The sequence below is a fragment of the Lagopus leucura genome, unplaced genomic scaffold, assembly GCF_019238085.1.
Source record: "Lagopus leucura isolate 7727_CA_CO unplaced genomic scaffold, USGS_WTPT01 Super-Scaffold_100002, whole genome shotgun sequence".
Taxonomy (NCBI): Eukaryota; Metazoa; Chordata; class Aves; order Galliformes; family Phasianidae; genus Lagopus; species Lagopus leucura.
Window position 1 is genome coordinate 40,371,930 of NW_024962263.1, and position 16,036 is coordinate 40,387,965.

Below are 16,036 nucleotides of genomic sequence, written 5' to 3' on the forward strand. Positions count from 1 at the left end.
TATACTATATGCAACAATTTTTGTTTGTTTTTTAAAAGAAGGAAAAAGTAAATGAAAAGAAAACTTTAATTTACTGCAAACTCTTAAGCTTCTACCCTTAATTTGGGTATACAGCAAGTTCACACCTGTTGTGTAAGCATGGATCAGGAAAGGAATCAGTATGGGGCAATGCTCCTAATCATTAAGGAACAAAAATAAAAATAAAAAAAGTTGATACACCTTTCAATGTGTTCATACTTTAAATAATGGTACTGCTGGATGTATTTCAACATCTTTCTCTCCTTAAACGTTCTCCATTAGGAAAATAAGAAACTAGCCCTAACAGAAATACAAAACGCTTCTCCTTTCTACAGAATTTGGTAAACTGATTATGATAAATAATGAAAACTTTTTTCACAGATTTATAGCCATATATATATATATATATATATATATATATATATATATATATATGTATATGTATATATACACACACACACACACACATATATATGGCTTGGGTTGGAAGGGATTTCCAATGATCTCTCTCCTTAATTCCTTAAACTACTTGCTAGCAATGTCAACAATTTTGCTAGAGCTCTTCTTTCAAACCTCCCCTAAGTATCTCAGTATACAACATATACTCTCAAAGTGACAGCACTTACCACAAGATCCACACATGGACCTTCCTGCTGCTAGAACAGGGAGCTGTCACCACTGCTTCAAAACTACTCACCTGACACCTGGGATCAGGAGAACTCAGCATTAAATGCCTGAAACTGGGCGTTCATATCTCAGTGTATCTGGAAGATTGTGATTCCTAAAGTCACTGTTACAGAACATTTTGAAAATGCAGACCTCTGTACAAAACTGAAAAGAGGAATTTTCTGCTTTCCTCAAGTTCATTTCCTTCCTCTAAATAGGTAGACTGCTCCAAAGGTAATGCCTCCTATTTATTTCCATGGAAACTACAACAGATACAAATAGAATAATAAATGCTTGATAGAGAAGACTCTCAACTACAAAACATTGTTATTCAACAAAGTCACCACCATTAGCTCTGCATTTTCATCCACAATCAACAAGAGCCTGCGTGCCTCACTCACACAAATCTACACCAGCTGAAGTAACCCACTGCTGCTGTTGTCACTGCCGAAATGCACCACCCACTGTCTCACTGTGCTCACATCCACCAGTTGGTCTTCATAAACATTCAGCAAGCATCAATGAATGTCAGCAGGTGCCACTTTGTCCACATGGAGAAATTCAATGACACTCCTTTGCTTCACACGCACTTCCATGTCAGACGCCACTCTGTCAGACTGCCCCTCGGGGGCCATCTGTCACATGGCAGCACGTATAATGCAATATCGGTGGTGGGGTTCAACCTCTACTGCTGTATCACCAACATCCATCTGTGATGTCGTGGGCCAAAATAATAAAATAGCAGGCTCTACTTTTGGAGCAGCCCTTGTAGACAGGCACAAGAAGACATAATTACAGCTTTTAAAATACTGAAAACTGTATTAATCTCCCTTTGTCATTCAAAACAGAGTGTTCTTTTCTCAAGAGTTTCCTCTGTTTCCTTAGTCTCTCCTTGTTCTTGATGCTCTGAAGAACATAAAAAAAAAAATTGGATTTTTTAATTTGTTTTTTGAAGTTCAGTTCCAACTAGGATACAATATTGCAGCTGAGGACTCACTAACGCCAAAGAGAATGACATAATTAATTCATGTCTCTTTTGTAATTCATGCTTTGTTAATGTAACTCAGAATGAGTTAACTCATTGTTTGTGGTCCCCTATTACAACAAAGAATTTTTCCCGTACTACCAGCAACTATTCTGCATCCCAGGTCTTCTCCACCCCTTTCCTAGCAGCTTTCTGTTTGTTCCTGAGAGGCTGTCAAAAGGGGATCAGCGCTCAACCTGCTGGAAACAACCATGCTTGACAGACTTAAATGGTATTATCAAGATCCAAAGGCAATTTGCTGTTATAAATTCTCTCTGAAGAGTACGAGTCACAAGGACTAACAGAAAAAGTATGAGAAATGAGGATGGACATTTTAAAAAGAAGGAAAGCCAAATGAAAAAGTATTTTAACAGTAAGACTATTTCTTTTCTAGTAACCACTCCTTACTATTTCTGCTCCTTAAATCATAATCTACAACTCTTTTTTTTCCCACAAACCTCAAGTGCTGAATCATGTAAGACCTAAATTGACCTAAAAATAACAAAATTCTGCTACTTGCAGCGTTTCCCCAAGGGAGATCAAAAAGTTCAAAACATTTTCTCTCAGTGACACACAGGGACTGCAACAAAGCAAAAACAACAAAAAAAAAAAGGGCATCCTGATCTTCTAAAATATTCTTATGAGAAGGGTTTCAAACAATGATCTTCCTTTCTGCTAGATTAGACAAATCATAAGGAACAACTAAGGAATGATGAGCAGATTTGAAAGCACAAATGTCCTTTGTGGTACTGTAAACACTGTCTCCAAAATCAGGCTGAAGACCAATTTTTTTTTTTTTTTTTTTCCATTTTAAGAAAAATAAAGTGTGTTCTCCTTCTGCACAGAAGAAAATATTAGTCATGGTTAATAATTTAAAAAATGCTTTTTCATAAGGGACACATGGCAGCACAGCAAATGCGAAGACATGTCACTGCCATCCAGAGGGACCTAGTCAGGCTCAAGCAGTGGGCCCAGGTGAACCTCATGAGGTTCAACAAATCCAAATGCAAGATCTTGCACCAGGGTTAAAGCAACCCCCCCCCTTACCAATACAAGCTGGGGGATGAAAGGATTGAGCATAGACCTGCTGAATAAGACCTGTCGGTACCAGAGGATAGCAAGCTGGACATGAGCCAGCAATGTTCCCTCACAACTCAGAAAGTCAACCATACTAGGGCTGTATCAAAAGAAACGTGGCCGGCAGGTGAAGGGAGGTGATCCTGCCACTCTGCGCTGGTGAGGCCTCACCTGGAGTACTGTGTCCAGATGTGGAGTCCTCAGTATAGGAGAGACGAAGACCTGTTGGAGCGTGGGGAGAGACACAGAGGAGAGCCGCAAAAAGAATCCATGGAACGGAACACCTCTCCTACAGGGACAGGCTGAGAGAGCTGGGGCTGTTCAGCCTGGAGAAGAGAAGGCTGTGAGGTGACCTGATAGAAACCTCTCAGTATCCAAAGGGGAGCTACAGGAAGAAAGCGTACAGACTCTTTAGCAGGGTCTGCAGGGATAGAACAAGGGAAAACGGTTTCAAGTTCTAAGAGGGTAGATTTAGGTTAGCTATAAGGAAAAAGCCTTTTACAGTGAGGGTAGGGAGGCACTAGATCAGGCTGCCTAGCGACGTGGTTGGTGTCCTGCCCCTGAAGACTTCAAGGTGAGGCTGGATCAGGCCCTGGGCAACCTAGCTATGACGTCCCTGTTAACTGTAGGGGATTTGGACTAGACGATCTTCAGATGTCCCTTCTAACTCTTAAGGATTCTATGGTTCTATATGACAGAATAAAACAATTGAATGCAATGGATCTTTTGAAAAAAAATAGTCAAAATACGTTACAAGGTCACACTCAGGTCACATCTGAGAATAAGGGTAACTGTCATTAATGGTAGCCTTTGGGCTGTGATGGTGTTGTTGCAGAGACCTTCACACGTATGCCTCTTACCTGCAACTGTGTTCACATTCTCTTAGAATTATAAGTCGTTTACTCTAATTCTATAAAAATACAAAAACAATTCTATAAGAAATATCAAGACAGTATTTATACACTACTGTATAAACCCACAGTGTACCTACACTTTGAACATTGTGAGCAGCTACAACCTTAAATTGCAAACATGGCCTGGTAAAAGTCAGAGAAACATGGAAGGGTGAGAAGAATGAGCAAAGATAGGGAAGGAGTCCTGCGAGAGAACCAGTTAAACAGACTTCTTAAGCTGAAAGATAAATATTTGGAGGGATATGGCGTGTAATGAGGAGGACAGTGTGGAAGAGATGAAATAACAAAACGACAAACCAGAGAAGACAGACTGGCTTAAAAGAACAAAAAAGAAAAAAAAAAATATTTTGAGTGGTACTTCCTCACACATACAACACAAACTTAAAACTAGGTAAGTATTTAAAATGCCAAAAAATACCTATAAATCCACGGGGACTAAGAGAATAAATGCAGGAAATTTTACCATGCCTATTGTACGCTTGCCCCACTCTTACAGTCTTTTTCCAGTGCTGCTACTGGCCATCATCACAGATGAAACTCGGTGCTACATGAACCCGTGACCTGAGCTCACAGTTTTCTTATGGTATTATCGAGCTTTGCAAATCAATTTAAGGTAAGTTATCTAAGATGCCATGCATGAGCCCCTCCCTTCGGCACACAGAGTTATGCTGGTGCAGCCTACAGTTCTGTAAGCCTTTTAAAGATATTATTATTAGAAAAAACACAATATGAAAATGAATCACAGTGATTATTGAAAAGACCTACTGTTCATAGCTTAATAGCATCCAGAGAACTGTCACTTATCTGAAGAAGATTTTGCTTATTTCAAGTTTTGTGCCAATCTCTAACCTACACAAGTTTTCCCACCCCCATGAAAATCCATAAAAGAGCTCAACGACCTCCCAAATATATATTTAACATGAAAAAATGATTTGCTGATTTTGTTTTTCAGTTGAAAGTGTTTGTGACTTTGGTATTAATATCACTGCATAACCGGATATTCAGCTGCAAGCACACAGAGCTAACAGTACACCAGCAAGGCATTTAAGTCCATCTACACGCACACATTTAAGCATTTGCAAAACTGGACTGTAGGCAACACAAGATTTTAGGATGAGCTCTATTTTTGTGGGCCATTCTACTTCTTGCTAGGCTTTCATTCATCAGTGAGAAGAATCAAAACCTGCTCTGCAGAACTTAAGGAAAAGCACCAAATTTGATCCTTTATATCTGCAGAAGCAGAGAAAATTCTTGCAGATTAGATTTTCCAAAATATGCATTGCTACTTTCCTCTAGTGATATATTTAATCAATCAAATTATTTTCCAATTGTGATTTCTGAGTAATCATGATTCCCTGACTAATTATTATTTTTGTCTGTAATATACCCACACTGTTGTTTGTTGGTTAGATTTTTTTGGTTTACTGTTTCAATCTAGAGAGAAAGTCAGCAAATAATAACAAAGACTAAAATGATAATTTTCTTTCTAAGAAAGGAAAAATAAAAGCCCTGCTGTTCAACTAAAAGTGTGTTGTCCCAAATACTTCTGTCTGCTCTTCCCCAAGGAAAAGGCAATGCTGGCATTAAAAAAAAGCAAACCAAAACAAAAATGAAGCGCAAGATGAAGTTCAAGTTAAAGGATGCCTTTCTGCCAGAAAAAATATTCTTACCCCAATGTTCAAGGTCTACCAAACTCCACCAGGAAGCCTCACTCTTCTGTAAGACCTCCTGAAAATCTGATGATTAATGATATGCTTGCAGGAACAGGTGGAAATACATGATCTCTTCCTCTCTCTAACAGAAAAATAAAATAAATGACCACATATTTGTAGCCTAAGTGCTTTCTATTTTTGCTTTCCTTCTGCCTTTTCATTCTGACTTGGGCTGTGAATTCCTCCAAGCAGCTAGCCCAGACCCAAGGTGCTCTGGAACTGACCTCCAGGCCCCACTGCTAGTCCTGGCCAGCTCCAGCTCTGCAGGCATAGTTGATGGCTGTCTGCAGAGGAAACTGAGGTTACACCTCTCCCTGTTTTACTTTACCATTCTTTGCCTTTTCATGTTTTTCCTACCTGACAGTTCTTAAATTTGATATTATTTAGCTGATATGAAAGAAAGAACGTGGGTGTAAGTTAAGAAAAGAATGATCTGCACAGCTCTGTCACTTAACATCCTATGGAAGTGAGGGTGGACGTGATCAAAAAGCGTTCACCAACTTAACAGAGATAAGAGGACTTGCGTATCTTTAGCCTATTTTATCTTGCTAAACAATTTCACAGTTTCAAGCAGTGGGATAATTATATTGCATTAAAATATGCTTAAGTCTTACTGACAGCAATAAGAAAACTCAAAGGGAATGAACTGGCAGGACTGTCAGAGAACGTTTACTTTTAAAAGATTTAAAAGGCAAAGTTCATCTCTAATGTCGACATAACGGATAAAGATTCCAATATTCTTCTTGCCTAAGGATAAATATTCTTTCAAAACATCCAACACAGGTCTTTAAAACAAATTCGAGTAGATTAATTACAAGAGTCCACTTTAAACCAACTAAAATTAATCTACTGATTTAAAGTAAGAAAGCCTAATCTCCATGCTTCATATGATAGCTGGCATGTTTACAACCAGATGTAGCTCTGTTCCGAGAAATCATTGCAAGACTTTCCAAAGTAAAAGACAATATAAACTTAAAACCGTATTGTACAAATTACATCCTTAAGAAAAGCTCCTAGAACTGGAATAAAACACTTGAATCTTCTAACAGAAAAAGCAAATGAAATTAAATAGGTGGCAGAACAAAGATCACGGCTGTAACATCCAGCAAACTGCAAACACACATTGTTCTTGCCACTCATCTGCTTTACTGCCCTATTTACATTTATCATAAAAAGCTGCTTCAATATGTGAGGGGAAAATATAACACTATATAATACTTCTGTGTTTTAAACTTATTTACTTCATTTTAGGCAAGGGAGGCACAGAGTCTTCATACTGCTGAGCTCATTCTCTATTCCTCTGCTGAAATTGGTGCCTTCCACAAACCAAATATCCAGTATGCTGATGTAGACTACATTGACATTAAGGGGATAATCCACTGTTGACCATAAATACAATCAATCAATGATGAAGCCATAGAAATGATGGAAATATATAAAAAAAAAATCTGCTAAGGTCTACGCTGGCAGTGCTTAACACTGTTCCAGAAACTCCAGTTCGAATTTCATCACATGCTGAAGAAAGGGCATGCAGCTCAGATTTATGGCTGCTGTGCCAATGAACACTCACTTCTTTGAACCTCTAAACAATGACACTATTATTGCATGAGTAGGTGATATCTTCTGGTCCATAGGTCTCTCTGGCTTCAGTGACAATGTGCATGCATGTGATTATTTATCCCTAACGTGTACTTTAATTTAAACCACAGCCACGAAAATAAAAAGATTCTCCCTGACTAGTAAACACATTGATTTTACAAAGCACTCAAAAATGGCAAGAGCCATCATCAACAAGTCATCTTTGGATTAAGAGATTAAAAGAATTAATTGATAATGAGAAGAACTGTTTAACATATTCCACTATGTTTACAGTTTCACTGACTGTGATGGAAAATCTGTTTTAATGCAGCTTATAAATAATGACAATTCATCAAATATTTCACTGCCCTTCCTCTGAAAACTGCCACTTGTAGAAGTCTGAAATGTCGTCATCATCCTCAGCTTAATTGGACAGTATGTCTTCATTAAGCAGTGTGGTTACTCTTTGCACGTATTTATATTTAGCTTCATTACAATGCGGTTTTAACTACATATGAGGGAACAAATAAGTTCTTGCAAAGGAAGATGCAGAATCAAGATCAATCTGTGATAGAGAGGCTGTTAAGGCTGTCCTTCAGACACCAGACAGCAATGCCTGTTCTTCAGCACCTTGCAGTCTGAGATGGAGGACTGCTGCCACATGCACAGCTTACAGAAGGCACCAAAGCAGCTGTCAAGAGTTTGGGAAGGAAGGCAAAACAGCAACCACAACTGAAAATACATCCATGTTCATGAAAATACATGAAAATACCATGAAAATACAGCCATGTTCACAGATCTGTGACCAGTGCAAAAGCAATGGTCATACAGGCTTTAACCTCTCACTGTCATCTTTTTTTTTTTATTTAAAATTAGGGTATACACTGAAAAACACCTGATGAACAAAAATATTCTGAGGCTCATAAATGATCATGTAATATATTTTTGGTTCTGTGATGAAAATCAGTCACTCCTACTTAAAATGATCATTGGAGTTATTAGTCTTCCAGTTGCCACCAAATCAGTATATCTAAATGTAGAAGTAAAAATATTTTCATCCTTATAAAGTGCTATGGAAGTATATAAAGTTTTCAGCTAAAATTGTATCGAAAAAACACAGAATATAAAATAAGTATGTGACTTGCTGCTGGCTTGACTCTCAAAAAGCCCCCAATTACTGAAGCATTCACTGAAGTAATACCAGTAAATACCAACAATTCTGAAGACTACATAAGTTTTAGTACTGCAGAAGTAACATAGGGACTAATAAAATTAGATATTAACTGTTCCTTTTCACAGTGAAAGTCTGTGTCTCATGTGATGATAATAAATAAGGCAAGTTGGGTAAGAGTGAATGCCACTTCACTACCTGTGAAATCAGATTCACAACGTAAGGTAGTAAACATTTAATTTGGTGTTACTGTGATAACGCAGGATTGAACATAACACTGCTGTTGATTCATAAGCAGCACTATTCATCACCCTCTCTTGAGTAATTGTTTTTTCAGACTGAAATTCATTATTTTTCATTGAAAGTGATGTAAAAACATATTCTAAAAAAGACAAATATATACAAGAAAAGCAAACATATGATACTGAGATAGGAAGAGCTAGAAACAAACTCAGAAACGAACACCTACTCTTTATTTTTTCTGAATACTGCCGCTCATTTGCAATAATACATAGGACTTCCTATGGCTCCCAGTCTCCGTCTTCATGCTGTTGGCACAAGAGCTAGAGTCTATTCAAACCACTCCAATTTTAAGCCCTAATTGTGTTTTCAGTAAAATCTGGGTATTTTTCAAATAATTAATATAAAGAAATTAAAGACAATTATGGCAGATATTTATAATTTTACAGTTCCACAATACCTTATCACTTCAAGAAGTTGTTTGTTTGTTTTTCAACACTGCACTAGACTCATTTGCAATTTGAACCCCATTCCCATTTTCTGGTTCTGCAACTGTATGGCTAAAGTAATACTCTGTTATTTCTGAAAACACTTCTGACTGACCAACCCATTAGCAGCAAACTTAATCCTTCAAGAGAATAGGAACAAGGCAACTTGTAACATCAAGGTATTCATTTGATTTTGGGTATGAAATGTTTACAATTTAGCACTTGAACACTGACTAATCAGGACATCAGGGATTCAGCTTAATGAAAACCAGACACACTTCCATGAAATCTGTATGCAAGCAGGTATTTCATACTGAGGGAAAGGTGTCACAGGGCATCAGCAGAATCTGCTCTCAGCATGAAAAGAGCACAACTTCCATATCTGCTGTTAATTAATCGCATGCATACAATATCAAAATGAGAGCTACTGCAGAAAAGAAACGTTATCTCTTGCATAACTGCTACTTCTCTCTGGTATGCACTACTTATCCATATCAGTCTTCTTGACAATATTAGTCTTTGCGTGAAGAACAAGGAGTTGCCAACGACTCGGTTAGCATACACAATATCTGCAGGTGCTCTTCTTCGACAGACTTCTTCCTTTGTATTTGAAGTTGTTCATTCAGGTTAGTAATAATACTGTTGTACCCACACAACTTAATCATTACCTGGCCTTCTAATTCTTTTCCAAGTTTGTGAATATAATAACAGCTGAAGAACCACCAGCACGCAACTGAGACCAAGAAAAAGGCAAATGACACTGTTTAAAAATCTACTTGATTCTTAGAAGTTAATTTGGAATTCAAACTACAGTAATGTTAACCATCACAGGTTGCTATAAAAACTTGTGGCTGTTCATCCTACCCTAAATGATAAACAAAGCCCTGAAGTAAAAACCTAACTAAAAAGAAAAATCAAATGAAGCCACTGGTGGCAATATTCACTGCATTCTGTTTTTTATACATTTTTATGTAAAGCATGGTATATTTTCATACTCCCGAGAAACACGGAAATACTGCAAGTTATTTGAAAACCAAAAATGAGGTAAGATGATGTGTGTTCTAACTCCTTTGGGCTCCATGAAGTACATATTACAGGGAAACTTAAACACGTTGTGACCAAATAGCATATTGAAGTCACAGCATTAACTGTGCAAATGAAGGAAGTTTAACCATATATGAACCTCATTTATCACATTTTTCATCTTTTGTTTAATATTTAGTGGCAAGATTTTCTGGTACCTAGAAACACACTTCAGCAAAATCTCCAGTTTCTTCAAACACAGTGACATGTTCTGTGTAAACCAGCAGTCATCATGCACTAGCGTCAGTATGAATTTGAATGCTACATCCAAGAAGGAATGCCTAAGGAAAGTCTATGCAACTTCCAATAATGACCATCATTTTATTTCTTTCTCCTGTTTTTACATTACAGAAACGACATCCTCGTTTTTATTAAGAAAACGTGGAAGAAAATTCAAGTCATGAAAATGAACTCAAATGATTGTATCTAAAAACGCAGAGCAAACCACAGGCCAGCTGAATCTGAAGCACTTTCCCTGTCAATGCCTCCATATTAACATCTAACTTTTGAAAGCTGAGTTTGCCTGATTGATGAGATAGCTTTACATATTACTTTTAAAACCAGCAATCTAAAATGAGCACAAGGGACTACATTTGCACAATTCAGTGTTTCATGAAGGTTTAACAATATATTTTGTTAAAATATTCTTCCTAGAAACATTCTTAGCAAAGGAAAATGAGTCCTTTGACAAGTCTCCCCACACCCCAAATAAACAGATGAAGTATCTGCATGTTTTCTACTAAGCAAGTGATTCACATTCACTGGTGGCTAGTTCATATAGGCAAACGTTAGAGTACACACTTTGATTGTAGCTAATTGACTGCCTGCTAGATACATACATCAAACTGACCACATGAACCTGATTTGAAAGAATACAAAGTTAAAGGTCTTAAGCACCATACAAATGCCTTGCACTCACAAAATTCAAATACTTCAGTGAAGACAACTGAACTTGAATACACACGCGCTTACATAACACACCATGTTTTTCCACAGCTACCAGCATAATATGCCCTTAATATGTTCACTCTGTTCCACTAAGGACAAAATAAATCCCCATCAATAAAGGATTAAAAATGGCACAGGTCAATTCCTGTTAACTTTAGTAACTATCAATCAACACTTTGCCAAAAATAACAACAAAAAAATCTTTCCCGATGTGCTGTGCGTGCTTCCATTTCAGTTTTAAAGCCTTTCTGCTGATTCCACTCTGGAACACGGTGCTAAGTAGTAATCAGAAGAAAAATTATCTTGACTCCTTTTACGAGTTCAAGGAAGAAACTACAATGGACACATGACCTACTCATGTTTATTAACTTCTTAAAATATACATATATATATCAAACCTTAAATGTTGTTATTTATATAAGTAGACCGCACCCATCGCTTGGCGTATTTCGGTAAAAATTCCCCAGTCCTTTAACAAAAGTAACAAAAAGCACCACACAAATCATAATGGAAATCAAGAGACCTTTCATTTTGTTTTATATGAATTAGGTAAATCATAAGGTAGCAAATCTAAAACAAATTGAGGAATAATTTTTTTTAAAAAAGTAAAACCGTGGGGGGCAATTTGCACATTCTTAAAGCAATATTAAAATGTTGTAAAGAGGAAAACATTTCTTTATCACTACAAAAGTCAGCTGTTTGCCTTACATTTTGTAGAGACCGATGCAACTAAAAGACCCAACAAACAAAAGCCCAAAATACAGATTAAAAGTAAAAAATGTGAATCTCATTCTCAGTCAAGTTCTTGGAACTTCCATTGTGAATTTAAATTAGAATATGGCTGTACCCACAGGAAATCAGTAGTTTCAAATCCACTTATTTTAAAGGCCAACTCCCACAATTAAACACGTATTAGTTAATTGGTATGCAATTTAAGTTTGCATATCCAAGCATACCCGATGTGCCACAAATACACTTGAATTAGTGCACAGGTATTGGCCATACTGCGCCTTCCATGAAACTGCATATCATCAGCTGCCTCTCTTTAAAGACTTGTGATACAGTGCATTCATTTTCAAATAAGTTTGATGCAGAATGTTTAAAATACATCTCAAACTAAAATGCAATGATTTTTAAGACAAAGATTTACATGACTAATGACCTAAAAATAACACACCTGTAATTTACATTGCAGCAACAGAGGCAGCTACCTTTCACAGCTCAACACCATCCATACTGTTAAAAATCCTAAAATTACCTCTTTCCTCATTCAAAGAAAGAAGGGTCCCATTTATCACGTTTTAGAACGCTCCAACATTTATCCTTGAAGCAATACCTGAGCTCTGCTTAAGTCAGCTTTTTTTTTTTTTTCTTTCTTTTCCTCCTTTAGACTTGCTTTTAAATACAGATAATAGAATAGCAAGTACTGAATGAAGACGGTTAAATACCACACGGGTTTCTCTGCTTCAGAAGGCCTCATTCCAAATCAGCAACGCTTAGCGCAGAACGCTTACTGTTTGACTGATGATTACTATCCGAGTATTTCTTTTTTCATTTGCCCTTGTACCAAAACACTACTTGGGTTGAAAGCTATTTCAGCTGGAAACATAATTTTATTTTAAGTTATCATTAACTTAAACTGGAGTAGAATCAAGCCCTGAAGCACAATAGCACATTTTTTTAAAAATCTGTCTTGCTCACACATCTTCCTGGAGAGAAACAGCATGCTAAAGCAACAGGAATTAAAAAAGAAAATCTAGCCCTTCTATACATTTTACACACACATTACCTATGAATGGCACAGAAAAGACAACAGAGAGGAATAGATGAAACTGACATATAAAAGCCATTTACTTCTAAAACGCGATCAGATTTGTCTTCCTTTTTTAAGCTTGCACTGTTTTTTTTTTTATTTTTTGTTTTTTTTTTGTTTTGCTAAGACGTATTTCAAATAACATCAGTTTCATCAGAAATCCTACTTAATTAAAAAACAGTATTAATCATTTATTTTTGTTTTTACTTTAAACCAAAACTGACTTTGAATCAAGATTTCAAATGAATTACTACTTGCTTCACAAGTCCCTGAGGCCCCATTCCTTTTTTCCCCCCCATGAAGAATAAGCTTTTCACTTCTATGAGGTATCCAACAGTTAGTTCAGTCGGCCCACATATAGTTGGCTTCTCTGAAAATGGAGAAATTTTTCAAAATCATAATTAAAAAAAAATGCTTCTCCAATGTCACAGGAAGTCCACCTTTTATTTCTCCCCCAGAAACTCAGAAAAAAAAAAAAAAAAGTATTACAGAGAATTGCAAAAGATATATGTCACTAGTTATTTTACTCAAACAAATAACATATCAAAGCAAAAAAAAAAAAAGGATGAAATGAGCAAAAATGCCTCAGAACCGAAATATGTACAGAAGGCATATTTCATGTCAAACTCAACTTCCATTTCTAAAAAGAGTTTCTCATTTCTACTAACTTGCATCAACCAATTGAGCAACTATGCCCCATGTGGGAATACCTTACAGTCGTTTTCTTAACATCTGCATTCTGTGTTAAATTCTAACTGAACAAGATATCTGATATTTTTTCTTTATCTTGAACCTTCAAAGTGGTAGCTTTACCAGAGGCGAAACCACACACCAGAGAATATGAGTCATATAATAAAGAAACGACTCTTCCCCTTCTCCTTCCACCCTGGAGCTATAATAACCTAAAGACACTGTATTGTAAATGGCTTCTTTGGTAATACTAATAGCACAAAGAACTCATAATCATGTAGCCAATAAATGAAGATTTTTTTGTACTCCTTACTATATCCGTAACAAATTGCTCTTGATACATACTGATACATGCATACATATATATGTAACTCTAAGGTCAACTTTAAATCGTGCTACTAGAAATACAATTTTCAATAATATTCATGTCTGTGCACTTGCTTTCATACCACGCACAAAATACAGAATCGATTACACATTTTTTCCATAAACAATAATGTAAAAAGCAAATGAAAGACATCAATTCAAGTTAATCCAAATGGTACCTCTAAGCTGTCTCAGAAGAGTAACCTCTATACAGAAATCCCTCCTTTGCTTACAATGCCATATCAAAAGATGGCAACGCTCACGTGCAATGAAACCACTGCTCAGGCCAACTACAATAAACAGATAAGGAAGCAAACCACCTTGCTCGACCACTGTTTACATGAATTTCCGCTCTGAAGTGCAATAATATGGAAAATACTACTGGGGGCACTCCATTCTTTTATTTCCTTTTATATCCTTTTCTGCAGGCGAACCGTAACTCTGCAGACTGACACCCAGCATTTATTTCCACATAGGAAAACAGCTTTTGACAGTCTTATCTGAAGCGTCAGTAGGTACAACAGCATCAGAAATATTAAAGAGAAGAACTGGACACAAGAACAGCATTTACAAATATCTGCAAATAAATCAGCAACAACAAACTAACGCTGAAAACAAACGCTAGAACAGGTGCAACCACCAAAGCCTTGAAGGAAAGTTAAGCCAGAGGTAATGCTGGCACGAGCTCTCCTCAGAAGCATCTTCCAAAAAGTAAAAGAAAACAAGCCACCAACAAAGCAAACAATGCATCAGCAAGTCAAAGCTAAGAGACGCATTCCCCCTTAATGCAGAATAAAGCTGTGTTTCTCTTCTTACCTGTGTATAGTCAAAGTCAGAAAGAGGAGCTATGCTCTTGATGTAGTCCATTCGAAATTGGTTTTCTGGGTTGGCCAATGGAACTGGGGGTATTAAAGTGCTCATAGCTGAAACTATAGTCTAGAATTGGATAAAACAGAAACAAACACATTAATCTGGATAAATCTAAGATGCGGGATCAATAGAAGATAATCCAATCTGATCAGCAAAATAGGATTTCTCTCTGCACAATCTTAGAGAGCACAATTCTGACCATTTCCGCTACACCCAAGCATTTAAGAACAGTATAAAGTGTGTTCTTACCACAATCGCATCTTTAACATTTTTCCGAATATCCAGTATTTTCTGTTTCTTTTCTCTGCGTTAAAACAGAAAAATTAACACTTTGAATTTGATTCCCAAAGCACTTCAGTCACTCGCACCTATTTTTTTTTTTTCCCCACTGATCGTTTGTTTATCTGCTTTCCAATCGCTATACCAACTAACTGAAAACAACAGCAAGGCAAATATATCTTTCTGCTTATTCCTTTTCTCGCACAGTACGAAGAGCAATTCCCATTCATCCCTCACATTTTTTTAAACCAGAGGATCGCAGCCACATCTGCAGAGCCTCCCCTGACGGAACTGGAAATCATTCTCCCGTTTTATTCATTTCCACGGCATGCTGCGGACATTCACTAAATGAATAATGCACAGCTGAAAGTCAGCAGATATCTGAAATTAACGCTATGGATTAATTGTGATTTCCAGGACAGGGCGCTTGAGAGAGAAAATGATGCACCCTCAGAAATCAGGGTGATTTCTAACAAACGTGCCAAATTAGTTTCAGTTTTACGCTAAGCCAAATACCGGAAAAACAGCAGCCGCTGTCATCCTGAATGCGGCTTGACATATATTTTTGTATTGCAGACAGATGCAATATTGAGTTATTTGCTTCTATGTAAAAGTAGTCGCCATGTTGTTGCTACACAGGGCCTGTCAAGCGCTGCAGTAGCAACAGTGTAAGGTACAGCGAGGGGGCCAGGCACAGAAACACAAACAGGCAGCAGCAGCAGCAGCGATTTCCTTATTCTCACTCCCCTGTCCCCCTCCCTCCCCAAAACGCAGCACCGAGCCACCCGAGCGGAGGATGCGGGCAGAAATTTCCCGACCTCAACCAGCTCCCAGCATTTAACGAAAAACAAGCCCCGGAGCGCCGGCGATCCTTACTCTGAGTTGAACCCATTGACGTGCAGGATCCTCATCTGTTTCACGATGGTGCTTTTCCCCGACTCGCCGGCCCCTGCAAGAAAAGGGAGAGGGCGCGCGGTGACACGCGGGCCGGGCTGCGGGCGCGCAGCATCTCCCACCTCCGCCGGCATCCGCGGGTCGCGGCGCGCCCGGCCCGGCCCTGCGCGGAGCTCGGGCAGCTCTCTGCCCCTCCGCCCCCCCC

The 16,036-nt window shown here is 37.8% G+C and overlaps 1 protein-coding gene across 1 annotated transcript in view; it reads right to left on the bottom strand.

The window, feature by feature from the left end:
* GNAL (G protein subunit alpha L) overlaps positions 1-16,036 on the bottom strand; it is a 179,755-nt gene that overhangs the window by 99,610 nt on the left and 64,109 nt on the right. The window contains exons 2-4 of the mRNA XM_042868755.1: positions 15,814-15,886; positions 14,908-14,962; positions 14,605-14,724 (exon numbers count right to left, since the gene is read on the bottom strand). Of these exons, the coding sequence (XP_042724689.1) occupies positions 14,605-14,724; positions 14,908-14,962; positions 15,814-15,886 (248 nt within the window). The remainder of the gene's footprint in view (positions 1-14,604; positions 14,725-14,907; positions 14,963-15,813; positions 15,887-16,036) is intronic.